Genomic DNA, 13892 nt, shown 5'->3' on the forward strand with positions numbered 1-13892 from the left:
TATTCGCAGCTGGACAAGGATAGGCATCCTTCGACGTTTTAGAAGACAGAACAAGATAATTTCGCTAACCACTGCTTCACATTACATTTAATGTTAAAGTCTTATCTTCACTTGTAATAATATTTTTAAACAATTAAAATGTTTCCAAAACAGTAAATTATGTAATTCTCGAGATTAATCTATATATCTTGTGATTTTACTATCTTTCTCTTAATCATATCAGGTTATAATTAATTACAAATTTTATGTGATACGCATATAATATGAAAAACGATAAATACGTCTAAAGTAAATTCATAGAAGTGATTCATATATAGATTTTTACTGTATAATTTTTTGTGCATTTTATATGAAGATATCTAAATTTTACACACTACACTTTCTTTTTACTATTTTGTTCCATCTTTGAAGGCTGAAAGTTTTTTAATTTCCGGGTCAAAATACAAGCTTATTATTACCTATTTTCAAATTTTTATTTAAAAACCTTTGTAAAAATCCGAATCGATAAAGACTTAACAAATGCAATGCAATTATATGTGGGGTAGGTCAGAGAAGAATATGTTTTCCTAGCTTAATGAGTAATAGTATTTGGAGCCGGTTGGCGTGGTTGGTAGAATTACTTACCTTTCACACCGAAGGTTGTGGGTTCGATTTCCACCCAGGACAGACACTTGTGTGCATGAACATGTCTATTTGTCTTGAGAATGGATGTAATTTTCTTTATAAGTATGTATTTACAAAAGAAAAGTAGTATATTTAGTATATCAGTTGTCTGGTTTCCATAGTACAAGCTCTGCTTAATTTGGGATCAGATGGCCGTGTGTGAATAATGTCCGAGGATATTATTATTGTTATACGTACATGTTTATATAAAGCTAGTCTTTACTCAGGTAATAATTTTTTAAGTAATTACACTGACTGTGTTATCAAATACACTACCTAAAATGTAACGCTATTTTCACGACTATTTCTTTATTTTACGATACATTGAAGCATTAAATATTTTTTTGATTTTAAAATAGGCGACCCTTTTTTTTCAATATTGAAACATTTTATTATTTTTAAATGGGTTTCTTATTTTTTACTATCGATCTGACATGTTTTTATTAAAATAAGAGCTCTTATATGTAAATTTTTTAATAAAAAACATTTTTTTTTTAATTTTTTTATTTTTAGTATGTAATCAATTAATTATTAAAGCGACAACATTTTATATTATGATCTAAAATATTTTTGAACAAAACAGTTCTAGGCAAATGTTGTCGGGATTTCATATACATAAACTTGAATTATTGAAGTTTAATTTATTTATGATGAATATACATAATCAATCCTATAATTGCCAAAGACAACAAATAACAGACAAACTCTTAGTTCCTAGCTGAAATCACAATCACAATCAGGATCCAGCAACCTTTTTAGCCATATCTAATATACTGTATAGCGAAAATAACTATAATGGCACAGCCTTTTGAAGGGACGGCTGATTGTGACGCCTTATCGCTAGTCAGTGTTACTTGAGGCGGTCCGACTGGCTCAATGCTTTGCAGGAGTAAGGTGTCAACGGCTGCGTAAGCTTCGTGGACAACACGCTATGAAAAGGGTGACTATTAATAACATGTGCTCTTGTAGAGAGAACATTAATGACATACTGTCTAATTTAATTCTGTGGAATGTGGAATATATGAAATAGTAGCAAATGGGGAAAAACAACGATCGCTGTAGTTCAAAAGTTTGTAAATATAATAATAATTATATATATAAAAGTAATAATTTACCTCCATCGCAAGTTTAGAGTTTTGAACATCGTTGGGTCGAAACATCATTACCGTGTAAGTATTGTCTATTCCTAAATGTCCATCCACCCAATCTTCAATGCCGCCCGCATAAAGCGCTAGACAAAATATATCATTAAAGTGGAAACGGCTTTACATGCTAATCTGTTTTATGAACAATATACCAGACTGGTCTTGTGTCTATACTAATATAAAAAGTTGAAATTTTATATTTTTTCACGCTTACGCTATGATCCACTAGTAGCTATATTTAATTGAAAAATTATTGAATGGTTAGAATAGATTTTTGCAAATTGCGCACTTACATAAAGGCATGCAAGGAAACGGGGAAACTTCTATTGAAATTGTGTATAAATAAGAGGATAGAATAATGGTATAGTTTTTTCAGAATATTTTAAGTGATACTTAATCTGAATAACTTAATTTTATAATGTTTATCTACATCTGATTACTTTGTTGGTAATGGACTTTATAATGTTCGTTTAATCATTTTTGTGCAATACCTATTAAAGAGATTATTTTATATTATACATATACATATATGATAATTAGTCATTTAATCCTTAACTATCATGTATAGTCACATAATGGTAGTTTAAAATCAAATCTACAAATCTGAAGCTACAAATCTGATTTCAAAAACGGTTTTAACAATATTTAGAATTAACCTTTAGCATATATAATAATATAGGCTATATACTATTCAGTAAACATAAAAATACTTTTCATGTAGACTAATTTTGCAACGTCAATTAACGAGAAAACGGACGAGCGAATGTGTTTGTTACAAACACTGCCTCAGCGGTATATTTGAATACTCTCTATAGAGTTTAAGAGCTTTTTATAATTTTGCGGTTATACATGATAAAATGTTAAAAATTAATTTTAATATATTATTCAGGTAGTTTTGATTGGTGAAAATAAATTGCTAAGTCATTAATATTTCTAAGCTCTACTCATACAATATAAATTTTAATTAAACCTAACAAACGCATTTTGCAAAGAGTAAAGACGAGAGTCTTTAAAGAATTAAGTACAAAATGTATCTGAAAGTATATAAATATACAGAATAATTTGTTTTACTCGTCTTTGAAATCGTATCGAGATTAGATGACAAAACACGATAAGGCGTCGTAACCAATTTTTCCATTGGTATTTAGTGTGTAAGGACATATCTTATATCATTTTAGGTCACCTCCTTTAAAACAGTATTTTTATAAATAAATTAATATACTAATTGTTAATTAACATAACTCACGTAAAAATTCCGACGTTTGTCCAGCTACGTACATACGACCGCTTATACTGAAAGCGGCGGACGCAGCTCGTGAAGCACGTGGTCTCTATAATAAATATGTATATAGGTGTGTGTGTGTGTTAAAGCAGGCACTTTAGTACTACTAGCTACCCCGGCTTCGCATAGATAGAATAATACATATAACGTATCATAATAATTATAACTCTTTCGGTTTACGCGTCGCAGGCCATTAAAGCTCCGAGTCGGTATGATTTTTTCCGACACCTTGAATAATCATCTTCATATTTCAGCCAATTTAAAGAACACCTTAATAATTTATATTCTTACAGTTTTCACATGAATTACTCCCTCTATTGGTGAAATCATATGATAATTCGTGCGGTAGTTTTTAAATTTACGTTCAGACAAACGGACATGCGGACAGACAGCGGGGGTTCGTTATAATATGCAATGATATTTGTGTTTTTATTTTGGAAGCGGCATTCTGAATGGTAAATAGCTACTAGGTATTCAGTGGTGGTGGCTGCCATGAGATCAAGATCTTATATCCCTTTACTCGTGGTTACACTCATAACCTTAAAAGAACAATATAAATAGAAAGGGGGTAGAATAATTGCTGAATAATAAAAATTTAATACAGAAATAAAAACCTAAAAATTTAGTACTTACGTGAATATGGTCGAGAGCTCGTCTTTTACTTGTGTGCGAGTATGGATATAATATTCCCTAGACAAAAAAATATTAATATTTACATAGTAATCATACAAAAATGCAAATTTGACTTTTATCGTACGTTTTTGGCTTAGATGTAGCTTAGGTGTAGCTTAGATGATTGAGTTTAAACAACCATCCATGTCCAGGTTTGTCTGATCGAAGAACCGAATAGAGAAATAGGATCAGTAAGCTGACGCGCGTAACCGGATCATGTATAGATATATACGTACCCGGATAGATTTAGATATCTACGCGTGGCGCGATTACCATTGTAAATATGTTTAGGGATATTAAAGAAAGTATCTCGGGATAACAGCGTAATTGTGTAATAAGCTTAATTACTCAATATATATTATTATATACTCAATCATAGTCGAAATATAGTGACTTCCTATCAATATGAAAAGTTCAGTCATTATGTTTATATCTTCAAAATAAGATGTATATTATTATTTATAGTATGAAAATAAAAACAAACTAAAACAACTATTGTTGAAGAATAGCTTAGTGATTTTAGAAAATCTTACAAGAACTTCGCCTTCCTTAAATGCAATGAAGGCGAAAAGCGGTGTCCGATGTTCGTGAAGGAAGTGTGTTAAGGCATATGTCTCTGTTTCACTTAGTTGCCTAGGGCCAGCATACAGCGACCCACATGGGTGTTCAGCGCGCAACTCTTCTGCTGTAATACAATTCATCGAATTAATATTTTAAAATTAGCTTCTTGACTTACTAATTCATCTTAATTATTTATTTGTACTTATCCCATTTATTAAGGGATGGTTCAATATATAGTAAGATAAAGATAAGAAATTTTTAGGGCCATCTGTCTCCTGAAGTAACCAAATAAATCTTCCTCGCAAACGCTTTTACTGGTGGGTTGTTTTCCGACCACCATTATGTTTTTAAAGGAATTAGTGTTTCTGGTGTTCTTGTACTTAACTTAAAAAAGTCCCTTAGGCATATCTTATGATATCAAAGAAATAGGATTGTAGTTGTTTTTGTGTTAGAAATTACTTACGGGGTATCCATTGGTATTCAAAATTGCGATCGAGATTGACACCATAACAGGGCTGTATTGTGCATCTGAGACCAAATTCTTCACAAGATCGGCACGTATCACGTCCTTTGCAAGTATCCCATGACTGTCGTAAATTCTTAGACCAATATCTTCGCTAATTAAGAAAAATCAGAACAAGGCAAAATTTATATTAATTGATCTTGAATTCAGGGTTAGATTACGAATCAATATTTTAAAGAGTTTATGTTATGCTTGTGTTTGTAAAAAATATTTTATTTTTTGACATTCCAATCTTTTTTTACAGAAACCTTCCTCAACCACATCATTCATCAAACCATAACCGCATATACCATATACCATATACCATACCATATACCATAACCACAGCTTCACTATAGAAAAATATACAAAACGCGCAAAATAAAACTATGCATTAATAGCATTAGACAGCAACAATAACCTAACTTTATATATTTTTCAACTATTTAATTGTGCCTTTTTGTAAATAATAATTACAACATTTTTTTTCTTATTTTCCAATGTTCCATTCCAGATCATCACCATCCTACCACTCTATGTAAATCAAACGTTGGCTTAAAATCATTTTAGTTAGTCACGTTCTCTGCCTTGAAGAAAATTAATATCGAGAGAAAATTATAATCTTTGAAAACACTATAAAGCTTTTCACAACCATCGCTTTGAAAAAATCCGACGCAGCCCTTATGGGATCCTTCTTCCTTAACATTAAATGAGGCATTTCACCGGTAAATAATCATTATATAATAATCATAAAAAAGCAGCGGCAGCAGCAACAGTTCAGCATAATTATCAGCAGTAGAAGTATTATACAACAAAATAGGTTTCCACAATCATTTTCCGCGAACTTAAAATTCTTACCTATATGTCTATGACGGATCGTATCTTTCTTAATAATTATCCAATTTAAATAATCTATATTTTATCAGTATCGTCATGGTAAGAATGTTGTTATCGAGGCTATACGTAAGATAAATTATTTTATGGTAATTTTTTGATAAGAATTACTTTTTATCACAGTAAAATTCAATAATTTCAATATCACACTTATCATTAATGTTAATAATTTTACAAGTACGCACACGCATACCATACTTATCATCGATACATTCAGGCTATACGTCCTTTATGAGATTATAGGAGACATTATAGGTAATAAAAAATATTACATATAGATTTTTCATCTCTTATAACCTGAAGCTTTCAGCACTGTTAATTCGTTGTGCACATAAATGTATGCTTATTCACTGTCAATGGATTTAACTGGCCTTTGATCTTGATGATCTTAATGATGATGATGATCTTGATAAATTGCACTTCATTTAATGTTATATTACATAATAATTACTACATTTATGAAAATCAAACACCGCTTGTGCCCTTGGAAATTGATTTTTTACATCTTCACGCCCATTGTTACCTGATGCCTTGAGCAATCGCTTCTCTCGCTAACGATAACATTAATATTTTTGGGTGCTATATAATAAGCATTACAACATGTTAAACCTTGATATCGTAAGTTTGATGATCGTGAGCATTTTACAAAGAGCATAAATCAAGTGGAATTATTAATTGCAATACATAAACAATGTAAATCTTACATTTGGAAATGTCATTGAATAGTCATATCCATCAGGATTAAAAACAGGAATAATCCAGAAACGAAATTTTGTCAGCAGATCGGAGCGGGCTTCACTACGTTCAATTAATTGGTATAAAACATACATTGCAGCTGTTACTGCATGGTGATCTTTTCCCTGAATCCCTGTAACAATCGTATTGTTGTAAATTTTTTTTTCGTTAAAATCCTTTTTAAACCTATAAAAATACTTTATACAAATATAAAAAATCATCAATATGTATATAAAATATAATACACAATTTCATTCATACCTGCAACGATCATGACAGTTTTTTTAGCAGAAACAGTTTGGCCACTACTTGGATCGTCAACTATCATCATATAGATTGGATTTTCCATAACGGTATAATTTCCATTTGTGATATCCAGCCGTTTAGCAATAGAACTTTCCTCCGCCCATTGTTTTAATTGCAATACTATCTGATGAAAAATTAATAACCAAAATGCTTATAGTATCTAGTAAATATTTGACTCACATAAGGAACGAATATTATTTTCATAAACAGGTGGATAGAAATCTAGCCAATTAACTAAAATAAGTACCTCATGTAAAGTTAGTGGTGTACTAAAAGTAAGGGGATTTGATCTTAAGACGCTGCAGATTGGACGTTTTTTGTCAGTGGAAATATTCTGTACATTATTTAGAACTTTTATGGTTGCAACTCCAAATATAGATTTACCAGTAGTATTAACAATTTCATTCTCTAGTTCGTCCTCATCTTCATAATTTTTGCCTGTCTCATCTTTATCATGACTATTAGTAGAAATGTCGGAGTAGAGAACATTTTCTGATACATCTTTAACAGGTTTGACACTGTCAATATTGTCTTCATTTTCTGTTGTACTTTTCTGGCCTTTAGAGCTCTCTGTTTCATCATCGTCATTATAAAATAAATCATTGTAAAATAACTGATTTTCTTTCTCAAAAGTCTTATTGGCTGATTCAAAAAAAATATATTGATTAGTTTTTCTTTTATCTTCAGTATCAAGCATTTTAGAATCTTCATTATCATCTGCTTCTGCGTGGGCTCTTAATGACGTGAGATGAGGGTTAATTTGAATCGATGGAGTTGTCCGTGAAGGCTTTGAATCGTCAAACAATTTCGAAGTATATTCAAAAGAAAACAAATTTCTAAATGTTGACGTTCTCGTGGGCATTTCAATATCTGGGTAAGAGAAAGTCCTTGTAGGCCTCAAAGTTGTTTTACGCAATATCTATAATCGTTAAAAAACAAAAATTAGATGATAAAATAATATAAAAACAATAAAACAATTCCAAACAATAATTTTATCTTATATCTATATATACACAACATACATATATTAGTACAAAATAAGTAGCGACAAGTTTCTCATCTTTCTTTGTAGTCTGTCATAAAGTGCGACATCTTCTAACCAGATACTTTTTCATTACTATCATGCAACTCGATCTTACAGAAAGTACTATTACTATACTACTATTTACTTTTATCTATTTTATAAATATAACGTATTTATTTATGCACTCACAAAATTATCCACCGTACGTGGAGTAAGAGGACCAATTGTATGACGACGCGTAAAAGACACCGGTGCTATAGGTGCATATTGTCGTGGTAGAAGTGGTTGAGATCTTGGTAGAAATTGAGGACTAGCTGGTGGACTTTCATCACGCTGTGGATGTCGCCCTGAGCCATGCTTAATTTCAATACCTTATAAGATAATAAACGTAAAGATTAACTAAGATTTTATATGATTATAATTATTTTATGTCAAATTACATTTGCGTACCTTTCGGTCGTATTGGTGGAATTACTTTACTAAATGGTTTTATCGGTGCTAATACTACGTTTCCATCGACTTTTGTCACAGTAAGAGTAGTTGGAGGGACAAATCGTGTATATTCATTTGAAGGGTCTAAAGTAAATCCTGTAGTTGGAGATGGTACTATAGCTCCACCAATAATTATTTTTTCTTGAGCTTTAGTAGATGGTTGGATATTCACAGCCGCGATAGGTTTTTTGGCGGTAGATACATCTTCGTCTAAAACTTTAACAATGAATTCTTGTGTTGTTTCTAAATTAGTGTACCACCTTGTATATTCTGATAATGCACGTTTACGACGAAAATCTATAAAATATATAAAAAAGTTTGCATACATGCATATAATTCAATAACGTAATTCACACCTGCTAAATCTTACATGAGAGTGTACAAACGTGGCAAGAATCATCTTCCGTATTATACGTAATGCTTGAACTAAATACCAATTCTGTAAAACCTAATATTATCAAAAATATACTCAAATTCATTATAAGAAAAAATTGTGTTCCATCATATTTTGACAGTACAAGCTGTTGTTCTGACAGAGGTCATATTAGAAAAAGAATACTATAAACTGAAGAACGTCACCAGAAAAATTATTTAATAATGATTAATGTAAAATACATTAATTTATATTTATTTTATTGCTCCCGGCATATTAGACATTCATTTAGTCATATTAGACAATTTCTTTCTATTAAGGAATTAAAATACAAGGAGAAAGTTAACAATTATAGTTTTTTTTTGTAAATGTAACTTAAATTCTTATTAAAGTTTATATACTCCTTTGCTCTTTGATTGATTGATTTGACTTGATAACAACTATTATTTTCGTACAATGTTTTTGCATATAAAAGTGTATATAGTTGGATTTATATATTTTCTGGGAATTTTATTCATGATTTTATTTCCACCACGTAATTTCGAGCAGTATGTTAATATTTTAAAATAAGTATTTAATATTTTGTTCATTTTTCTATTTTTTTTTGGGAATCCATCATAATAAGTAGGTACATAATATAATATACATAAATAAAGTAATATTCTTTAAACATTAGATCGGGAACCAAAATGAGAAGAATTAGAAGTATCGGAAGTAACTTGAAATATGAGGGGTATATTGATTACGAGAGTATGCTTAGTGTAGTACAAAACATGGCCATCGAGGATCCTGAAATGGTAGAAGTAGTGCATTTGACTCCACTCACTGCTGCCAATAATAGTCTTATAGCTATTGAATTGCGCAGTGACACGCTCAGCAAGAAACCTGGAATACTCGTAATTGGAAGTAATCATTAATCATCTTTATACTAAATTTAATAACTTACTGTTTTTCAAAGTACAAATTTCTTGTAGGCATAATCAAAAGCTTTTTACTGCTAAGTTAATATTTATTTTTTCTAAGCCAACTTAAAATCATATCATATCTTTATCTTACATTTCATAGATAGTTTTAATTTAATTTGCTTTTTAATCATATCAGACATTTGTTAAATGTCAAACTTTTTAACAAATATTTTTCAGCAATAAATGGAATGGTGTGGGGCGGATCAAATGCTATACTGGAATTAGCCGAGAAACTTCTTTACGACACAAACTACCAAACTCCGTTTTTTAACGATTATGACTGGTAAAATTTATAAATAAATAATTATAAGTCTGTAGAGTCAATGTTTCTATCTTGTAGTTCATCATTGTCATACATTTGGTTTTTTTTTTTTTTGCAAATCAGTCTTATTATTATTATTTTATAGAATAGGAAGGCAGACGAGCATATGGGCCATCTGATGGTAAGTGGTCACCAACGCCCATAGACATTAGCATTGTAAGAAATGTTAACCATCGCTTACATCACCAATGCGCCACCAACCTTGGGAACTAAGATGTTATGTCCCTTGTGCCTGTAATTTCGCTGGCTCACTCACCTTTCAAACCGGAACACAACAATACCAAGTACTGCTGTTTTGCGGTAGAATATCTGATGAGTGGGGTGGTACCTACCCAGACGAGCTTGCACAAAGCTCTACCACCAGTTCAAATCTGAAATCCGACGGGCAGTATTAGTGTTTGAAAAATTTTACTTGGTGTTAGGGTTTTGCGCAAGCCCAACACGGTAGGTATTCTAACAGAAATAGTGTACAATATTGCGTCCCGGTTTGCAGAGTGAGCCTGTGTAGTTACACAGGTACTATGATTATAACATCTTAGTTCCCAACGTTGATGGCGCGTTGACGTTATAATAGATGAATAGTTAATATTTCTTTGCCAATATTTATATGCCAATTTCAATAAGCGGTATCACTTAATATTGCCAGTCTACCACCGTCTATTTTAATATAAACAATTAAAGTGACTTCCGGAATATATTGTGAGCGTGACTGGTTTATCGAAAACTAATCATACTATCTATAGTTAGTTTTATTATTTGATTACAATTTCAGATAATAAACTAGATTAATATTGCTAAACTGAATCGAAGACTATAAAAAAACACAGAAAACTATTCAATATGAAACAATAAGAGATTTATGAATAAAAAAAAAAATCGCGATAACAGTATCCGGCATAAAGCAGATTTATGAAGCGCAATATTTATAAAACTTTTAATTTTAGGTATTTAGTACCGATAGCGAACCCAGACGCACTTAATTTTACGACCATCCTTCGAGATTATACGTCAATGGATGCTACAGAGTGGTCACGCAACTTCTCCGCTAGAACTAAAACTAAACCTGCCGAATGGCATAAGAATATCGACAAGGAATCTGGCGAGCAACTATGCTTCGGAACTAATGTTAATCGTAACTTCGCATATCACTGGCAAGGTGATATATTTTTTAAAAATTTAAAAATACGGGATTTTATTTAAATATTTTTTCTAATATGAAATCTCTACATAATAATGTAAGTGAAATTGTGTCACAAATTCCTTATTTATTTCAAAAGTATGTTAAGTTTGACATTTTTTTTAAATTATTATTTTATAGTCACTAGAATTTTTATTACTTATACGAAGTGCACGTGATACAAATTTATTGTTTTACAATTAATACGATAACTTAATAGTATCATCAATGTCAATAACACAAATATCAGCATATCAGAAGATATCGTTTTTGACGGTCAATAAAACGCGATAAAATCAAATCTTTATTGCAGACGACGTACGTAAAACGCCATTACGTTGCTCACAATACTACCCTGGTATAAAGCCTTTCTCTACGGCGGAAGCACAGGCGATACGGGAATACGTGCACAAGCTTGACGACATATTGCATCTAGTTGTACATTTACATGCCAGTTTTGTTCCTAAAAAAGTAACTATGTATTTTTAAATAATAAATATTTTTATCCATGTTTGAGAATGATTAATTAAAGTCTTTTGAGATTGGACAGTTAAGTAATTTAATCTCTACATTCTAACCTCAATTGGCTTAAATATAATCGATTGCTATAAAATATTTCAAATCGCACATTTAAATTTGTAGATATAGAGTAATCTTATCATTGGCGGCGTGACTTTTTTAAACTAATTTATATTATTAGTTACGAAACGCATTTATATTATTAGTTCTAAATACAACATGTTTACATTAAATGTAGCATTTTTTTCATTATTCAAAATATATCTGCAATATACTTAATCAAGATGGAATGAACGTTAGTCACTTGTATAAGCTCGTAAAAAAATTAAGATTTACAGTAATTCCATATTCAATTAAATTTATTTATCGGACTTATATTTAAAATGATAAAGATATCAATTAGCTTTACCTATTTTATCATTTAGCTTTTGTAACTGTTGTTTTGTAGTTACTTATTTTGTAACAGCCAAACCTGAAAGAAATCACATGAGTTGATGGTTAATGTTTTATTTAAAATTATTCTTGCATTTATTATTGTTCACAGGAATTTATTTTGTACCCTTGGCGATACACCTTACGTCAGCCAAGTAATCATCATACGTTACAAGAAATTGGAGAATACGCAGCAAGACATGCAAGACTCCCCGATGGCAGGCTTTATGAGGTTTCAGATTTCAAAACGTTAATTAGAAACTGATACATTTTGTGCCGATATTTACGGGTACGGGTTTTTATTTAATATAAGATACGACAGTGGCACAAAATGTTTAAAGTTTTTAGTCAATATAGATAAACAAGCATTCTTCCCTGTATGAACACACGCTATTTAATTGAGCTCACAACTTAAGTATCTGTCATCATATTAACCGAACCTATTTACAAAAATATGATTAATTTCTTGAAGACATTTATTGTTTTAAGGTACATCAAGGTAGCAGTGACGAGCGCGTCGCTGGTACTTTAAGTGATTATATCTCAGGAGTGGTCGGAACGGACTTGGTCTATGTCGTTAAACCTTATCATGAAGTATTTCCCAACTATACGGATTCTACTATACTGGGTTAAATTTTTTTTTTATATATAGAATAGGAATATATATTATATATATATATTTACTGGTGGTAGGGCTTTGTGCAAGCTCGTCTGGGTAGGTACCACCCACTCATCAGATATTCTACCGCAAAACAGCAATACTTGATATTGTTGTGTTCCGGTTTGAAGGGTGAGTGAGCCAGTGTAATTACAGGCACAAGGGACATAAAATCTTAGTTCCCAAGGTTGGTGGCGCATTGGCTATAAGCGATGGTTGACATTTCTTAGAATGCCAATGTCTAAGGGCGTTTGGTGACCACTTACCATCAGGTGGCCCATATGCTCGTCCACCTTCCTATTCTATAAAAAATATATATATATATATATATATATATATATATATATCTTTGATTTTTATTATCTCGTTAACGTTGCCGTTACTCTGGGGACTATTAACAAAATAATTTCATATTTTTATTCTATTGTATTGTCTAGTGATCATCACATTTTATAAATTAAAATCGGTAGCAAAGTGTCTGTATGTATGTTGGTGCTAATAATGAAATTATTGTGGGCATTTTCGTTGTTTCTAATGATGCTTTCTAGCTAAGATTTATTAAATATAACTGTATCACGTTTCCTCTTAAGCAGTTTCAGCGGGTCACTCTTAGGTTTATATAAGAAGTCGTCAAAATTGCAACGTAGAAAAAATCCTTATGATCAAAATTAATAATGCAAATTAGACAATACAATTAGACGTTATATACGTTTTATTAATAAAAACGTCAGAACCAGTTGATGTTATTGTTTGCAGTGCTTTTTTTATATTTTTACTATTTTTATTTCAGAAACCTACGTTCAGAAATCGATATCAGTAATCCTTAGTTTAGTCAGAGGTTGGCGAAGTAGTACTAAACAAAATACATTGTCATTTTTTGGTAAAGATGTGGAATTTTGAGATAAATACTTTTATTTGATAATATACAATAATGTATTTTTATTTACAAATATTAAAAACATGTTTTATTTACATAATTTTGCGGACAAATAATAATACAAGTTTTACACTGTTTTTTATGTAAAATAATAACTTTCTGCGTTATTAAAATAAAATAAAATATATTATACTATTCTTTTATAGTTCACTATATTTTTTATACAGTATGTAAAATCAATAGCCGAAAAATTACATTAGTTATAATTACATAAATTATCTATGGAACATTTT

At 30.8% G+C, this 13892-nt stretch overlaps 2 protein-coding genes across 2 annotated transcripts; one reads left to right on the forward strand and one right to left on the reverse strand.

Annotated features, from left to right (window-relative positions):
* Window positions 1-1254: 1254 nt before the first annotated feature.
* LOC126770898 (uncharacterized) lies at window positions 1255-8755 on the reverse strand. The gene is made up of 11 exons (XM_050490507.1): window positions 8647-8755; window positions 8235-8573; window positions 7974-8155; window positions 7008-7679; window positions 6716-6884; window positions 6424-6587; window positions 4787-4940; window positions 4296-4447; window positions 3055-3139; window positions 1779-1894; window positions 1255-1592 (listed from the first exon to the last, which is right to left on the reverse strand). Exons 1-11 carry the CDS (start codon window positions 8753-8755, stop codon window positions 1419-1421), a joined length of 2316 nt encoding a protein of 771 aa, XP_050346464.1. The 3' UTR covers window positions 1255-1418.
* Window positions 8756-9105: 350 nt separating this feature from the next.
* Window positions 9106-13838, forward strand: LOC126770596 (zinc carboxypeptidase-like). The gene is made up of 8 exons (XM_050490072.1): window positions 9106-9197; window positions 9326-9555; window positions 9792-9897; window positions 10881-11092; window positions 11427-11584; window positions 12177-12296; window positions 12554-12692; window positions 13513-13838. Exons 1-8 carry the CDS (start codon window positions 9106-9108, stop codon window positions 13620-13622), a joined length of 1167 nt encoding a protein of 388 aa, XP_050346029.1. The 3' UTR covers window positions 13623-13838.
* The last annotated feature ends 54 nt before the right edge of the window (window positions 13839-13892 follow it).

Source organism: Nymphalis io, chromosome 9, assembly GCF_905147045.1.
Source record: "Nymphalis io chromosome 9, ilAglIoxx1.1, whole genome shotgun sequence".
Classification (NCBI taxonomy): Eukaryota; Metazoa; Arthropoda; class Insecta; order Lepidoptera; family Nymphalidae; genus Nymphalis; species Nymphalis io.